Source organism: Cenococcum geophilum (genome assembly GCF_001692895.1).
Source record: "Cenococcum geophilum 1.58 unplaced genomic scaffold K441scaffold_43, whole genome shotgun sequence".
Lineage (NCBI taxonomy): Eukaryota > Fungi > Ascomycota > Dothideomycetes > Gloniales > Gloniaceae > Cenococcum > Cenococcum geophilum.
In genome coordinates, this window is record NW_027137601.1 from 93,740 (window position 1) to 110,055 (window position 16,316).

Genomic DNA, 16,316 nt, shown 5'->3' on the forward strand with positions numbered 1-16,316 from the left:
GTGTTCTCCTTATCAGTAACCCATCCAACAAACACTTAAAGGACGACGTGCCTCCTTCTCCGCGGCTAAGATGATGGTATTTCGTCTCGATTTGGCCCTTGTGAGACCTTTCGAGACTCGCTTTTCGCGCATAGTGATTTTGTGTCGCGGATACCTGGGCACAGCCATGACCGCAGCATTCGTACCTCGTTCTTTTACCTGCTTCTGGTTTACCAATTTTTGATCACCGGATCGTGATTGTTCGACTGTTCGATTATTCGGTTTTATAGCAACGTGTCATTCTCTTTGCACCCGGTAAATAAGGGTGAGACGCTTTTTCAAAGCTCTGGCCATTTTTCCCCGTGCTGCCGTTGGGGTTGGGTTTGAGCGTAGTGTCGTGCAGTGTCTCGGGCCTGACTTGGCCACTGTGGCTATCTCATTCGCCCGGAATGTCTTAGGCCGAATCTAGCTCCCTTCAGCGTGGGGGATTCTCGTCCGTGTCTTATCTTCAATCAACGAGGACCTCGCTATTCCGAGGAAGTGCCCCTTTGGTTGACAGGTCACGTGCGCCTATCTCTGCCCATGTTAAAAATTTCCTGGCTTCGAGTGAGGTATGGATGGTGCAAATCCATGTCTGATGAGTTCTGGGATGTGCGGCTTATAGGTTCGGGAATTCCTTTGCGTAACAAGAGAATCCGCATCCCACTGTGTCGGAGACGCGCAATGCAAAAGTCTGCTTCAGAAATAGTAGCCAAAAACATTATGTCTTTAGATACAAAGCGGTGTGGAGAGTAAGCCCGCTTCTAGACGGGAGAATATGTATGCTATGTTCTCCCCATGTTTAACCACCTCACCTATCGTCCCATCGTCCCATCGTCCCATCGCGTCATCCCGTTGGTGCATGTGCATCTTCATTACTGTCCTTGCCTCTCGAGTGCAAAGGAGCTAGCTCCATGCCGACAGGGTGTTCTAGGAATGAAGATGCGCCTAAGCTCCGTCGCTGCTAGAGATTACTTGACATGCTGAGTCCAACCAACGCCGCTCCAGTAACCGCCGTATGTATTGATTTTACGCCGCTGAAATGCTAGAAAGAAAAGAAAAGAAAATTCGTTAACCATAATATAGAGGCCGTGTCGCATGCGTAGCACTCAAGACAATTGCCATGTGTTAGCTTGTCGAAGCTTCTCCTTCTTCGGGTTTCCTGCCCCATACAACGTAGCTAAGAGACAAGGTTAGTAAATAGTCTAGAGAAATTTGGAAGACAAAGGCGGTTATCTTACATCTTGTGATATGCGTGGACGTTCCGGTCAGATATAGCTTTTCTAACATGGACTAGATAAACCTCGATCTCATCCTTGGTCCAACCCAGCCCTTTCTGGAACATCTGTAGGCTGAAGGCTTGAAGACCATCGAGCAAATTGCTTTCGGTGAATCGTCCCAACATCTTGAACTGCGGGTCCTTTGGCCACGAGTTCACAGGCAGCTTGTAAATCTCTTCGTGGACATCTACAAAACCGGCTTGCTCGTACCACCGTTTCAATTTGTTCGCAATACGTAGCGGACGGCCAAGGATCATTGCAGCCTTGTCTTGAGTAGCCGTCCATTCAGCGAACGCATAGCTGGAGTCCATCGTGCCGTCATCACAATACACCGTGGGCATATACTCCTGGGATTCCATGAATCCGCCAGGTTTCAGATATCGGAACGACTTCTTGATGATATCTCTGAAGTCCTCGAAGGAACCAAGAAGAATGCGAGTGTGGATATAGTCATGGGAATTTGGAGCAATCATCCAATCCTCCTCGTTGGCATCGTCAATGACGAACTTCACATTGTTCGGTACCCTTTAGCATCGTGAGCAATGGCGCATTTAAGGTGCTGCTATCTGCTTACCACTCAGGCTGGATTGGTGATAAATCGGTTCCGGTTACCTAAATCATGGTCAGCGGAGATTACGGAACATATTGCAGCTGCATACTTCGCAATTGGGGAATTGGTTTCCTGCGCATTGTTAGCCTCAGCCCTAGAGAATGGTGCAAGGTCTCATACCCATCTCGATTGCCCACTTTCCAGTGCCTGTACCAATATCCATTATTTTCTTAGGGTCTTTCAGCGGCGCGTAGAAGTTGCGACCCTTAAATAGCACTTTGATTATCTCATATTGTAAGTCGAGCCTCTCGTTCTCCAACTAGAAAAGACGTCAAATTAGTACAGCGTTTGAAAAGCGATTTAGGTGTCGGGTCTGTGGTGGGGTTGGGTAGGTATATACCTGGTCATTCGGAAACATGTAGCCTGTAATAGTCTTAGTAAAGGACGCGCGCAACGGAGGGCTACTGGCAGAGGCATACTTCCGGCTTGGTAGCGATGATAGGTCCTGCCATTCTCTCGAATGAAATCGAATATGCTTTGATTAACAGACTTTGTACTCCTGTGGAATTGTCAGTCACAGGCAGCTGAGCGGCACATTTTTGCGAAGGAGACCAACGTGTTACAACTTTCTGCCCCATCCGAGGGTTCGGACTGTGCAACGAGGGGTAGTCAGTTGGATGAGGCGCGAAGCGGTAGAAGAGGCTGAAAAGAGAGCCATTCGTCTAGACGTACGTCGGCTTCGATTATGGAGCGTGGGCTCACAGCTTCGAGGGAAGATGGAGGGTCAGACTCGGCAGCTGGAGAGAGTGGAACAGCCAGAGACATATTGGCGGGAGCGTTAAACATCTGGATAGCGGTTGTCGGTGCGTAACGGTTTGACTTGCTGGAACCCAGCAGGAGGGTATCGAGTGTGGTGGTCTAGTTCCGTGTTCCCAATACCAAGGACTTGGGTCGGGGGTGGGCGCCTCTAGCTTTTCGCACCACTCTTACTTTTTTGTTCACCGAGGTCGAGGTCGGCACGCCGCGGGAAAAAATGAGGGGGGATTGCTCGCTATTAATATCAGGGCGTCGACTTAGAACGTCAACACGGCGCACACGAGGGGCATGAACTGAAGTTCTCTCAGCTGCTCCCGACTGTGTTTATGCCTTCTTTTTCATGGCGTAATTTTCCATCCAACATCGTGTCATCCCGCTCGGGTGGCTGCTTATTGCGTATCCCGGCCTTTACTGACTTCCAGACTGTCGGTGTGTGCTGTTCAGGATGACAGTTTCGTGGCTTCTGACGTGCATCAAAATGGCGTTGACGGCTCCGGATATGCCGCCCACAACGGAGCGTATGACCAACAGAGAGTGCAGAGTGCAGATCATCCAATTGGAAGCAAGCCTCGTGAGACTACGATATCAAAGTACCTGCTAACGTACACGTGTAGTCTTCGACTGCTGAACACAAATTTTCCTCAAGCATAATGTACTGTAGACCTGGATCGATGTTTCAGGTAGTAAGTTGAAGGATTCCTTGATGAAGCACTGCAGATTTGATAACAGCTTGCTTACCTGGCCCTTCTCCTCACTTCTAACCCGACTCAATTCTAGATCAACGATATTACAATTAGAAATTTAGCCGTATCTACAACCAAGATATGGCTTCTGGATCGGTCGTCGAACCGTTTAATTTTCGTATAAAAGGCCTGGCGCCTGCGCAAGTACTCTAGGGTAGTACTTTTCAGCCAGGCAGGTATCACGAAATGACTTAAGCTGGCTGGTAGGTAGAGACACAGAATTGTACGAGTGATCTGTTCTATTCAAGGTGGCTCTCNAGGGTCTATATATACANGAGGAAGATGCTAGAATAGGAAAGGAGGGAGGTACAGGCAANAGAGATACGTACTAAGACATACGAAATACGAGGGTAAGCACTAGGGTAGTCTTTACATAGGGTACTAGGTATTAAAGATAATTGTAATACGGTTGAAAGCTACCTCCGTGGCCAACACACCCCCTCAGATCTGACGTAGAGCGGCAGAGCTGGATTACCGGATTAGGTAGTTGGGATAGACGACCTAGTGGTGAGCTTTGCTGCTGTCCGAGTGTTAATTTACCAGATGTCTGATATCGCGGAGCCCTACTACATCGACGAATTTTTGATGATTTTGCTTTGAGAGAGCTTTAGTTAGTCCATCTGCAGCTATTTTGCTTATTGGTACCCACTGTATAATAAAGCTTCTATTTTGGACCTCTTGGCGAAGCCAGAATTAATAAATATCTACGTGTTGGAGCTTTATAGATACCGTAGGAGTTTCTTTTGTTATGATCCGTACTAACTGCTAATTGTTATAATTAATAATAATATCCTGTTCTGGGTCGAATCTAATGGCCTTAAATATCCGCACTATATGCTCGACCTCCCTACCGACGTGTGAGAGAGCTAGGAGTTCTACCTCCGTAGTAGACTTAGTTACTACCTTTTATCTAGTTGCCTGCTATGCTATAGGCCTATTAAATAAGCTTATTAAGAAGCCCTATGAGCTCCGACGTGTTAGAGTATTGTTAGTAAAGCTAGTATTAGAAGTAGCTTTTAAAACCTGGTTTATCTTATACGGTATAATAGTAGAGAACTTAAGAGCGAGGTATCTGGTATTATAGAGATAGGTGAGTAATCTATTAATCTCCATAAGATAAGCTGGTGACGGATTTTACAAGAACTTAGCCAGCTTACTGACAGAAAAAGCAACGTCTGGTTGTGTAGTAGATGTAGGATACGTTATAGAACCTATACGGCGTTAATATCCTTTTATCTAATTCGGCGTAGCTTTTCCTTTATATAGTGTTAATTCCTGGCCCAATAGTGGTGTAGCTGATAGCTTTAGATATTCTAGATGGTATACTAAGACTAGCTTCTTAAGATACTAATCTAGATAGAGCTAAAGCTTTCCCTTTTATCAATCTCGTATGACACGAGTATTTAGGAATAATGTGAATTAAGGTATTTTACGGATCTTAAATCGATCTTATAGCTGCTTTAGGATGTCCTCTATCTGCTATTAATAGCTCAGGTATTCTATAATTAGGATATTGTTAACATAGAAGAATATAAAGATAGGTTTAGTAGGGTATATATAGAGATATGGCTTATCTAGTACCGCTTTTAAACCTATACTTTGCAGAGCAGCAGACATTTCTAAAAACTATAATTTTGGAGATTTCCGTAGTCCGTATATTGCCTTTCTTAAACGGAGAGAGAATCTAGGTAGTAGGTCTACACCCTTAGGGGGAATAAGGTAGACCTTATTGTTAACTAAGGCATTAATAAAGGCGTTAACGGCGTTAATCTATATAACATCTAGGTTGAAGCCGGCAATAAGAGCGTAGAGTAGACAGAAGGTCTAATAGGCTGCTATAATAGCTTTAACCTTCTCTTATAAGACTACTTAAAGGTTTTTACAGACGACTAGACGAGCTTTAAATCTTATAATAAAGCCGTCCAAATCTTCCTTATATGTAAAGACCTATATAGTAGGAAGTTAATAAACCTTCTTAACTAGTCGTACCTCGTCCCAGGTATATTTTCCCATTAAGGCCTTTATCTTGGTATAAGCAGCTACTTTAAACTCCATAGCGTACCTATAATTAAGCATCTCTTTTTATGACTTTGGTGGTGGTGGAAAGTTATCTTAATATCTATATGTTTTCGTAGCAGTAGTATAGAACGCGTAAGCCAATAGTGTCGTATCTGGATTGATAATATTATTACCGTTACTATTTTAAACCGCAAAGGCTCGTTATTATAGATCCTGATTTGGTATATCTTTCTTCTTTACTATAGGCCGCTTTTCACGGCTAGAACGTCTCTTACCCCCTAATAATAAGCCTGCTGTTATCTAAGGTTCGGAACAAGGTATAGGGTCTACAAATGGTGGTTTAGTGACTTTAGAAGATGACTAAGTGGTAGATAATATCTATGGCGTAGATGCTACCGTAGATAGTAATTGCTGAGGCGCCGAAGACGCTAATGGTATAGACGGTTCTGGAGTTAGCTTTGGGGTAGGTAGCTAACGGAGTTCTTCTGTTAAGATCTGAATGCTTTTTAATATAGGAGTAATGTTAATACTTACTAAATGCGGTAGTCTTACATCTAGTTCTTTGTTAAAGTTCTCTATCTAGTCCTTACTGCCATCTTAAAGATTATCTAATAGGTCCTGGACTTGCTAAAAATGGTCCTTTTAAGCCTATAAGATAATAAGGTGTTCTAGTGTTTTGGGAGATTAATATCTCTTTAACTTATTAATTCGTACATCACGAGATTGGATAATGTGGTTAGTGGTTAGTATCTATATTCTATAGATATTTAACGCTTCTATACCAACGAGATAGCCTATTTAGGCTTATAGCTTAAACTTTGCCTTCTTAGGAATGCTATATTTAATAAGTACGTAAGTTAAAGATCCGGCTATATAAAGCCCTGCTAGCCATAGCTTCCGTTTATACAGCATCTTAAATAGGGTCTTCCAGTTAATGGACTTAATGGGAGTTTAATTAAGTAGGAATACTATAAGGAGCACGAACTCGGGCCATAAATCCACGGGTAACTTTGCTTTAATAACAGTAGTCCTTACTTATTCGGAAATGGCTCTCCCTAACCTCTCTATAGGTTTATTTTAAGTAGGAGTATCTGGTATTAATTGCTTAATAACACCTCTATTAAGCTGGATAAGGTTCTTTACCCTAGCGCCTATACTTTGCTCCTTATCTATATGCTAAATGTAGATACCTCAAGTATTAAATTTCTTCGCTAATGCTATTATTGATTTAAAGAGTGGAAATAGCGTCTCTTGCTTATAGTTCTTAATGGGAAAGGCATAATAGTACTTTATGTAGTTACACTAAAAATAAGCTATATATGTATCTCCATTAAACCCGTCTTCTTCTATAATGATATTAAAGTGTATACGTTTAAAAGGGTAGGTTCCCTTTACAGATATTCTGCGAGATATCTACTATATTATCTTTCCGAGAATATATAGTTTATAAAGTGGTACATTATACGGAGTTCTTCCTCTATCCGTCTTAACCACCTTAACCCTATCTACCGTAGTCGGTAGATAATCTACTAACTCTATATCGCAGTGTAGTAAGCGTTAATGCTATACTTTGTTATATACTAAGGTCTTAAAGAATCTGGTAGACGTAGCGTAGGCAGTAGGAGTAGGTAGTAAGTAGGCAATGGCATTAATAAGGTAGAGACCTCCGTATTCCGTAAGGTTAGTAAATAGGCTTCCGTTATCCTTATAGCGTAGGTGGTTTATAAATTAGTCTATAATTATTCTAACCCTATAGAGCTTTGCTGCGGATATTAGATTGGTATAAAAATAAGGAGCGTATACTACGTTCCTTAATATTAGATACCTAGTTAGACGTTATTCGCCTACCTTAATAGCCAAGTTAATATTACCGTATCTATAGATTTCTGCTCTAGAATCTCCAGCCGTTGCTATAGACATGCTTAGCTTAAAGTTATGGAAGTATCTAATATTGTTGCAGAAGTGGGTATCTGCTATAGTGTTATACCCCTAGGCGTTAATTAAGGATAAATCCGGATGTTCCTGCGATAATAATAATAAGTAGGATGTTGTTATAGTAGCCGCTGTAGCTCGGGGCCTATTTAGATCCTTAATCCTTTTAGTAGAAGCTAGAGACGTCCTTAACCTAGGGCCTTCCTTTTTAATTTGCTTAACCCTTTTTTTATAATACTGCTTATTTATTAGGCCCTTAAGCTATTCCTAACACCTCTATAGACACTTATTATTTGGTATAAAATTTAGACCTTAAAGAGACTAAAATAGCTACTTATAATTCTTTAACTTATAGGGTAAACTATAAGTAAAACACTTTGCTTTAGGTAATTGAAAAGGTGCTAAGGTGGTAGATGTTATAGGATTTGCAGACGGCTGCCCTAATAGTATAGTATAGGCGTTACGTCCCGTATTTGGATGCTTATAGAGGAGGTTAAATTTCTTAATTATTGTTAATATTTCGAGCTTCTTTAACCTCTTCACTACCTTCTAAATAAAGGTATGGTATAGAGCTAGACAGATCTCCTTATAGTTCTGGATAAAGGCTTATACAACGCTGCTTTCTATTACCTCTATTAGCCCTTCCTCTAGCTCTTTGCCGTTTTATATAATGGTAATATAAAGCTAAAGCCATAATTCCAGAGTCTAATATTTAGGCCCTTATTTTCTTTTTTTAAGATTGTCTAATACTATCTACTATAGCGTAGCTTAAGATGGCTTTACTACCTTCCTTAACTGTCTTATAATTAAATGTGGTGTAGTAAGGTTCTTAAGATACCCTGAGAAGTTGGTGCCTATGGTGGTATGCAAAAGTGCTACAAATGTATGGAGCTTCTCTTCCCGCTTTAGGTAGTTCTGTTATTATAGCTTATAGAGCTTAAAGAGTATTCTCTGTGTCTCTAGAGATTGCTTAGGTTATTATTCTTGTTAACTTGATAACCCAGGTGTAGTTGTTCTAGTAGACGCTGGAGTTACTGCTGGAGCTGCAGGGTCTGCTGCTAGAGCTGTAGGGTCTGCAGGTGCTGCTATAGGTGCGGTAGGAGCTGCCGGTGCTGCTGTAGGAGCTGTAGGAGCTGCTGCTATCGAAGGTATAGCTGGCTCAGTGTTTTGCTTGATTTTGTTCTCCGTTTTATCTGGGTTAATATAGTCCCAGATCTTCGCAAAACTTGCTTTTTAATGGATAAATTGAAACTATATAGGCCAGTCTTTCTGGGTTAGTAAAAGAGGGTTCGTAAAGTCCTTGGTTGCTATAGTGGCTCTTGTTTTGAGGTTCTTTTGAGGTTGCGTAAAGAGACGCGCTTACGCGTAAGGCACGCGATATTTTGTGACGAACTATGCTTAAAGAGGCTTAGTGGTAGTCGTCTGGCTACTGAGATCTCCCTGGTGCTTAGAAGGTTACTGGGCTTATAACTTTTAGCTAGGTAGGTATCACGAAATGACTTAAGCTGGCTGGTAGGTAGAGACACAGAATTGTATGAGTGATCTGTTCTATTTAAGGTGGCTCTTGAGGGTCTATATATACACGAGGAAGATGCTAGAATAGGAAAGGAGGGAGGTATAGGCAATAGAGATACGTACTAAGACATACGAAATACGAGGGTAAGCACTAGGGTAGTCTTTACATAGGGTACTAGGCATCAAAGATAATTGTAATACGGTCGAAAGCTACCTCCGTGGCCAACAGTACTTACTCCTGGATTTGACAGCGTCTTGTCATTTCGAGTAACTTTTTCAGGATGTCCGCATCAGGCTCTGAGAGTCTTCAAATTTCAATGAAATACCTGTTAACAAATCTCAAATCGTCGCTCTCATTAGCAATCACAATTCGAGTTATCCAGTCACAGTTGCCGAATGTCTCTGAGATATTTTTAAGCTGCTAATTGACGGTTACAATGCCAATTTCGTTAATTCTGAATTATTCATCAATTCATTGCCCATACGATCATTGATTGCTATCACCCCAATCCATAATAGGCTTATTTTCTTGCAGTCAGATTAGCAAAGCTCCCCAGCTTCAAGAACCCCCGTGACTAGCATGTCCGCCCTTAACTCCAGCCTCCTTGGCGGCTTCAGATCCCTTAGTGAAAGTACCATCCGGGTTACGGCCAGAGAGAGTCTGCATGAGCGAATGTCAGTAAATTGCCAGTCTCATTGGGCAAAATAATACCTACCTCAGTCTCTTCAGTGTTTCCGCCTCCATGGCTGGCATGACCTCCCTTAATTCCGGCCTCTCTAGCAGCCTCGGAACCCTTAGTGAAGGTACCGTCAGGATTACGGTCGGGATGAGACTACATCTAGGTAAGTCATTGAAGAGTATGTACGACTTGGTAAAAAGAGCTCACTTCAGTGGCGTGTTCGCTTCCGTGACTAGCATGGCCGCCTTGGGCTCCTAGCTCTCGCGCTAGTTCACTTCCCTTGGTAAAGGTGCCGTCTGGGTTACGGTCGGGATATGTCTACATCAAGAGAGTCAGTACAAGGTGGCCGTGAAAGGAGAATTGAAGTTGTGTGTAAGCGGTGGTTGTTGGTTTTCGAGCATAGCAAAGGTGCTTTCACAAAGTGAAGCAACTCTCCCAGCACTCATGACAAGCGTCACGTAATGATTTACAATAGTGTTATAATTGCTGGGCGGCTTTGCTAGTGCCTCTATGCACAACTTTTCGTCATGTCTTATGCTAAAAGGTCACTTACTTCAGACTCAGCAGTGTTTCCGCTTCCATGGCTAGCACGACCGCCCATTGCAGCAATCTCACGAACCTCCTCAGTGGGGCGATTGGCAAAGTTTCCGGGATTGGTGTTGGTAGTCATTGCGATTGATGTATTGAAGTTTGATTGAAACTATATTGAATTTAGATAAAGTGCTAACGAAGTGTTCAGAAAGCGGGAAACAAGAGGCCTTTTAAGCCTCTGCTTCATCTCCACTGATGTCATATTGTTTGGCAGTATAGCGCACATCCAACACATCCATGGTCCAACTGCTCGCTGCTTGTCCACTGGGAACGTCCGACTGTTTGGTGTGACATCATACGTGACCTCGTGTTGGGGCGCGTCGCGTGAAGCTAAGCGATCTCTCAGCTGGAGAACCCCGAGATGGGCCGCCCCCATAAATCTCCGATTTCCCCAACCTCCTCCTCTTTTCTTCATTAATCCCATCAAACTAATTGCAATCACCTGCAATCATGTCCCTCAAACGTAAGGCAGCAGATATTGCTACAGAGGCGAAGAAGCCCAAAGTCAATACCAGCATCACCTCCTTTTTTGGACCGCCCAAGTCTAGTGCTTCCTCCGCAGATCCAGCAAAGGCTACCATTCCATCCAAGTTCAACAAAGATGCATGGGTTGCGAAGCTCACTGATGAGCAGAAGGATTTGCTGCAACTGGAGATTGACACGCTTGATGAAAGCTGGCTGCTTCATCTGAAGGACGAGCTTGTGACTCCTCAGTTTCTTGACCTGAAGCGGTTCTTGAAAAAGGAGATCGAGGACGGGAAGACGGTGTATCCTCCAATGAGGGATGTTTATTCCTGGTATGCATCCCTACTTCCTCTCTCCTGCGCCCACTGGTCTACCGTGCAGTTCTCCATCACATGCTGACCGTCACTGACGTAGGTCCCGACACACACCACTTCATAGTGTCAAGGCTGTCATCCTGGGTCAGGATCCGTACCATGGTCCTAACCAAGCGCACGGTCTTTGCTTCTCCGTCCGTCCTCCTACCCCTGCACCGCCGTCCCTTAAGAATATGTACAAGGCCCTCACCAAAGATTACCCATCCTTCAAAGCACCCCCAAAAAACGGTGGCTTGCTGACGCCGTGGGCTGACCGGGGGGTATTGCTCATTAATACCGTACTCACCGTTCGCCGAGGTGAAGCGAATTCTCACAAAGATAGGGGCTGGGAGCGTCTCACGCAGAAGGTGATCGATACAGTTGCTAAGGTTAGGATCAATGGAGTTGTCTTCTTAGCCTGGGGGACACCGGCAGCAAGGAATGTGCAGAAGGTCAACCCGGAAAAACATTTGATTCTAAAGAGTGTTCACCCAAGTCCGCTTAGCGCAGCAAGAGGCTTCGTGAGTCTTCAATTACCATGCACCGGGTCTATGATTGAGAATGAATGAGCTAACCGTTAGGCATCAGTTTGACTGCGGACACTTCAAGAAGACCAACGAATGGTTGGTGCAGAGGTATGGGAAGGAAGCTGAGATTGATTGGAACCTCAATGTCGACCCAGCAATTGCTGGTGTCTAGGGATTGAGTAATTTGCAGACGCACGATGCTTGAGTAGAGCGAGTTTTGGAGTCGGCGTGTTTGGCCATGATGGCACGATTGGTCTTTTCGGATCTATTTCCACTACAAAATTAGGGTTTAATGTTTGGGTCTGGGCTTAAATAATCAGGTATGCCTAAAGGTGATTCTATGCCTGCACCTATCGGACAAGCTTTTTCCATAAGTGTGCGTATCGTGACGAGAGTATAACACATTGAGCAAAACTAATGGAGCAGTCCCATATGCTATTATACCAAGGCTGGCTGAATGTTACCTAACCAGCTTCAACTCGATCGTGACCAAAACAACTCAACAACTTCAACACCACGATTGGCCCCATCTACGCCTGAAAATCCATTAAAAAGAGCGGAAAGGGATACTATAAAACGCACTCGATTCTTTACTCTTCGCGATTCACGAAACCAGGCGATTCTCTGGCTGGAATCTGTAAAAGAGAAGATATTGCTACGAGTTATGGATCAGGATCTCTGATCCAAGAGCTACTGCCGCCGAAAAATTGAACAGTTCTACTTCCAGCCATCATAAGTTCAAGTCCTCTGGTCCAATCTTCCTTCTTTGTGTCCGTGCCTAGTCTGTATTCCGCATAGCTCGGGCTAGAATCGCAGTCACACTCATATTCCGTGTTCCAGTCTACGTATCTCCAGAATGTATAATAATTTTTGACCTCAGGCTCGAATCTGACGACATCGCCGCATTTTAGTGGCTCACGAATGCGAATGAGCTTTACATCTTTAAGCAGAGTTAAGGAACTTAAGAGCCCAGACCAAGCTCCCTCCGCTGGGGCAGTAAGGTCTAGTTTATCAAACACAACGGTTTTGATGGTGTTACTATGCAGAGTAATAAAATTTTGAAGATCACAGGAGTGTAGGATAATTTCTAAGAGCTTGAAGTCAGTTATCGAGGGAAGCGATAACGTAGCAAGCAGGTCGCCGAGAAATTTTTCGAACCCTCTAAAGCCGAAATCTGCCAGACAAAGTGATCGTAGGTTCGCCAATGTTTGTAGGCTCTGGCCAAGTTCCTTGATGTCGACCCTCCTGGCCAGCGAGAGTCCCGAGTCCTCCGAGCCATATTCGTATTCGTTGGTATATCGGAAAAGTGTGATGTCTTCCAAAGTTGGATTTAGAAATTTGTTCTTTGAAATTCCGGTAAGAGCTGAGACAGCTCCTGGTCTTAGGCACCACGAACCCAGTGAGAAGTATTCCCTTGCGAAGATTTCCATGGTTTTGGATGCTAGGGCCCTGCATGCCTTGCGGACTGGTATGATCGCGATTTCTTCCTTCGGAATGAAGCTAAGTGTAAGGTTAATAAGCTCCACTGGAAGGTCTGGAAGCGATGGGGCCATAGCAACGAAAGTGGCAAATAGGCTGTTGAATATGGACTTTGGCGATAATATAATCGAGACCTGGATAAGTTTAAGCTTCGTAAACACAATCAAAAGCCATATTTCCAGGAAAAGCTTACCGTTTTCTGATGTTCAACAGTTTAAGTATCTGAAGCGTGAAAGACAATAGGGTGCGAGTCATATAGAAGATGTTGCAAAGTTTGCAACGTGATCCACAAGCGAGATCAACATTTTGTATCACCACACAACAAATCTTACTTCTTAAATAACTTACAATATAATGCCTTTATCAACTTTAGAAAAAGAGGGTAGATACCTGCTAGCCCTAAATATATATTATAATAGTTAATTTTGAATTATTAATACTGCCACAACTGTATACAGTGATGTGCATGACCAGCTTCCTCTGGAAAAAAATTATCTCGCTTCGGTACGCGAGCTCGCTAAACCGCAATTGTAGCGAGCGCCTACCTATGGCTGTACGCACGGGCTATTTTGGTTGTCTAGGAGAACGATTAATGCTGACGACTTCTCCCTTTCAACGACTTATTGAAGTTTCTTTACCCCCCTTTTTACCTACGCCTACGCTTACGTTATAGACTTACGACAGCCGCTAAACGCGAATATAGCGCTCAAATTTAGCATTATCGCACGGGTGGAAACCTCACGATATTTGACAAAGATAACGATACTGTGGGGCGTGAACAGTTTTGAAGTTCTTACAGCCAAGCATGGGCGTTCGCTACGCTTGCTAGGGCCCGCGAAATAAATTTTTGCCAGAGGGGGTGTGGGGTGGAAGCTGGTCACTGTATCCCTCGGAGTGGAATTCGTCCGTGACCATACGCGTACTTTTGATTTTGGTGCTCGCGGGTCTAACTCTCGTAGAACCCTACGATAGGACGTATCTATCTATGCAAGGGATAGAGCAAAATTTAGAGACTTTCGCGAAAATGTACGTATATAAGATCTAGGAGCCCTGTCGGGGCACACTTTATAAGTGCCATGTCACGATGTTCGGATATACTATGATCGATCTTTCAACTTTCTTGCCGACCCACTTCCAATTCCCATCCTTCAAATTTGATCTTTAGTTCAGGCGAGAACAAACGCTAAACGAGTGGTTGATATCAATACGTCCCAAGTTTCCAAACCTCCCCTAATGGCTCACCTGCAAGACTCGGGCATTCCCGAGATGTGCATTCACTGCCGCGACATGGACATTGCGCAAATGCTCTGCCTCTCTTCAAACGTCTACGACATCTCCTCTTGGCTCTCCCCCCCAGGCCTCTCACGTACAAGATTCCTGGCTACTAGCACCATGCCTCGTACGGCGGCCTCGCTGAATCTGCCCAAGTCGGATGCCGACTATGCCACGCCATGGCCATCGAGATCCGGCGGTCATTGAACACGACATAAGGCTGTTCTAGAGAAAGAGACTAGAATTTTGAGAGGCGGGTGACTCACAGATTGTGCTACATTTCCCTCCTACGGCAAACGAAGCGGGATTAGGCGTTCTTATTTCATGTAGGAGTGGGCTCGATGTTAAAGAGTGGCCTGGCTCGGCTGGTTCAGAGGAATCAGAGGGCATGGCTCGCCCGGGGAGCACGCTGGGCCCTACATGGCGCTGAGTCACTGCTGGGGCGGCGTAGTATCCCGCACAACAACCACCGCAACGTTGGGGCAGAGACCAGGACAGGTACCTCTCGCGGATCTTCCTGCCTCCTTCCGCGACGCAGTGCTCGTAACGTGAGCATTATATTGCCCCTATTCTGGATAGACTCCCTGTCCGTTGCGCCCCTCCTTTCCCTCGCCCCTTCACCCTGACGCCTAACTCTCCCAGCTGCATCATCCAAGATGGCCCAAACGACTGGACGCGCGAAGCCGCACTCATGGGTGCCATCTTCCAGAACGCTCACCTAACCCTCTCCGCGACCTCCGCCAAAAAAAACTCCAAAAAGGGGTTCCTGCACCCCCGCCGCCCACGCTTCCACCCGCCAACCCTGCGCCACTCCCCCACCTCACCCTCGCTCACCAGGGCGCTGGTGCTGCGGCCGTGGCTGCAGACGTGGGCCGCGAGCGTGGACGGGCCGGCGAGCCCGCTGAGCGGGCGCGGGTGGGCTGCAGGAGCTGCTGCAGGCGCCGCGGACACTGCATTTCGGGCGCGAGCAGCTGTTCTGGGAGTGCCGTGAGTGCAGGCACCCCGAGGGCCATGCCTATCGGTCGCTGAGTGCGGGTGACGAGCTGTGGTTCCGAGTCGGGGGCGATTGGGAGGTTAGTAAGCTGTTTTTGTTCCCTGGGGGCTCGGAAGGCGTCGTTGATCAAGTGGGATGTAAGGCTTCTCTGTTCTTCCTGGCTTGCTGGGCTCATGGTTATTCTGGCAGGTTGGTTGGCTGCGTCTAGCGTTTCGCCGCTACCGCAGCCTGGGAGAGGTGGCGCGGGACGGAGAGAGATGTTGGCGCTGAAGCGCGGATGAGGGAGGAGAAGACACGGCAGACTCCATACTACATGGCATGAGCTTGTCAAGAACTACTCGGCGCGCCGCCTCACCAAACGAACGGACAGGCTGGTCGCTATGGCTCGCCCGCGAAACGCAAAAGTTTCTTGGGAACGATGCGTACGTTGTTGGCATGTGGCGCAGCAGCCTCCTAAACAGCCTCTTCTGGACGCTGAAAGAGTCACGCGAGTACGAGCTGGTGCCCGATTCAGAAGCTGAGTATATTGCCCCGACCTGGACGTGGGTTGCAAGGAACCGCATCGTAGACTTCCTCACCCCGGAGCTCGACGACTCCGACTCAGACAGCGAGTTGCAACTCTCATCTACCCTTTCTGCGCTTGATTTGGGCAGTGATGCCACTGCCTTGGACATCGACATCGCTCTAGCGTCGCCCGATCCCTTCGGACAGGTCACCGCCAGCCGACTGACGCTTTCCTCGCGCTAGTGCATTGTCCACCTAGAAGCCACCTCTCCAGCAGCAACTTATGTGCGGCGGAGAGAAGACGCCGTTGCTTACGTGCGCTAGGCTCAGACGCTCTTTCTAGGCATCGACGTTTCGAGCCGCTGCTTCACACTGGCGTTCAGCGACGGCGCGAAAGAGGCTCTATGCAGCATAGGCCCAGACGGGACAATCTCGTTTTCGAAGTGGAAGAGGGCGGACGGGGAGGGGACGCCGCATCATAGCAACACACACACGGGCGATGTGCTGAACTGTTTTCTAGATGCCGATTTCGGCCCTGAGACCTTTGATGTGACGGGGCCGTGGTGGGGCTTCGAGTT

General features: G+C 45.7%; 5 protein-coding genes across 5 annotated transcripts; 2 read left to right on the top strand and 3 right to left on the bottom strand.

Annotated features, from left to right (window-relative positions):
• Positions 1-722: 722 nt before the first annotated feature.
• On the bottom strand, positions 723-2,781 carry K441DRAFT_665394 (TAM domain methyltransferase). The gene is made up of 9 exons (XM_067649496.1): positions 2,581-2,781; positions 2,465-2,499; positions 2,328-2,407; positions 2,249-2,271; positions 2,029-2,167; positions 1,958-1,980; positions 1,873-1,910; positions 1,260-1,823; positions 723-1,198 (listed from the first exon to the last, which is right to left on the bottom strand). Exons 1-9 carry the CDS (start codon positions 2,671-2,673, stop codon positions 1,147-1,149), a joined length of 1,047 nt encoding a protein of 348 aa, XP_067500421.1. The 5' UTR covers positions 2,674-2,781; the 3' UTR covers positions 723-1,146.
• Positions 2,782-9,022: 6,241 nt separating this feature from the next.
• On the bottom strand, positions 9,023-10,420 carry K441DRAFT_665399 (uncharacterized protein). The gene is made up of 4 exons (XM_067649497.1): positions 10,107-10,420; positions 9,761-9,871; positions 9,590-9,706; positions 9,023-9,534 (listed from the first exon to the last, which is right to left on the bottom strand). Exons 1-4 carry the CDS (start codon positions 10,221-10,223, stop codon positions 9,433-9,435), a joined length of 447 nt encoding a protein of 148 aa, XP_067500422.1. The 5' UTR covers positions 10,224-10,420; the 3' UTR covers positions 9,023-9,432.
• Positions 10,421-10,594: 174 nt separating this feature from the next.
• K441DRAFT_577354 (uracil-DNA glycosylase) lies at positions 10,595-11,661 on the top strand (the record flags this gene model as incomplete). Its single annotated transcript, XM_067644236.1, has 3 exons — positions 10,595-10,941; positions 11,024-11,483; positions 11,551-11,661. 3 exons carry the CDS (start codon positions 10,595-10,597, stop codon positions 11,659-11,661), a joined length of 918 nt encoding a protein of 305 aa, XP_067500423.1.
• Positions 11,662-12,151: 490 nt separating this feature from the next.
• K441DRAFT_679976 (uncharacterized protein) lies at positions 12,152-13,042 on the bottom strand (the record flags this gene model as incomplete). The annotated part of the gene is made up of 1 exon (XM_067651327.1): positions 12,152-13,042. The coding sequence occupies one exon, from the start codon at positions 13,040-13,042 to the stop codon at positions 12,152-12,154; it is 891 nt and encodes a 296-aa protein (XP_067500424.1).
• A 2,274-nt stretch (positions 13,043-15,316) lies between these two features.
• Positions 15,317-16,197, top strand: K441DRAFT_229506 (uncharacterized protein). Its single transcript, XM_067640636.1, has 2 exons — positions 15,317-15,371; positions 15,424-16,197. The coding sequence occupies exon 2, from the start codon at positions 15,553-15,555 to the stop codon at positions 15,979-15,981; it is 429 nt and encodes a 142-aa protein (XP_067500425.1). The 5' UTR covers positions 15,317-15,371; positions 15,424-15,552; the 3' UTR covers positions 15,982-16,197.
• Positions 16,198-16,316: the final 119 nt, after the last annotated feature.

Bases quoted from the DNA above. Each gene is read 5' to 3' on its own strand.
- K441DRAFT_665394 (XM_067649496.1), bottom strand. From the start codon at position 2,673: ATGTCTCTGGCTGTTCCACTCTCTCCAGCTGCCGAGTCTGACCCTCCA. The intron at 2,168-2,248 runs GTATATACCTAC...CGTCTTTTCTAG, and splicing joins ACATGTTTCCGAATGACCAG to TTGGAGAACGAGAGGCTCGA. The intron at 1,199-1,259 runs GTAAGATAACCG...CTTGTCTCTTAG, and splicing joins GTCCACGCATATCACAAGAT to CTACGTTGTATGGGGCAGGA.
- K441DRAFT_665399 (XM_067649497.1), bottom strand. From the start codon at position 10,223: ATGACTACCAACACCAATCCCGGAAACTTTGCCAATCGCCCCACTGAG. The intron at 9,707-9,760 runs GTGAGCTCTTTT...ACCTAGATGTAG, and splicing joins GAAGCGAACACGCCACTGAA to TCTCATCCCGACCGTAATCC. The intron at 9,535-9,589 runs GTAGGTATTATT...TCGCTCATGCAG, and splicing joins GAAACACTGAAGAGACTGAG to ACTCTCTCTGGCCGTAACCC.
- K441DRAFT_229506 (XM_067640636.1), top strand. From the start codon at position 15,553: ATGAGCTTGTCAAGAACTACTCGGCGCGCCGCCTCACCAAACGAACGG.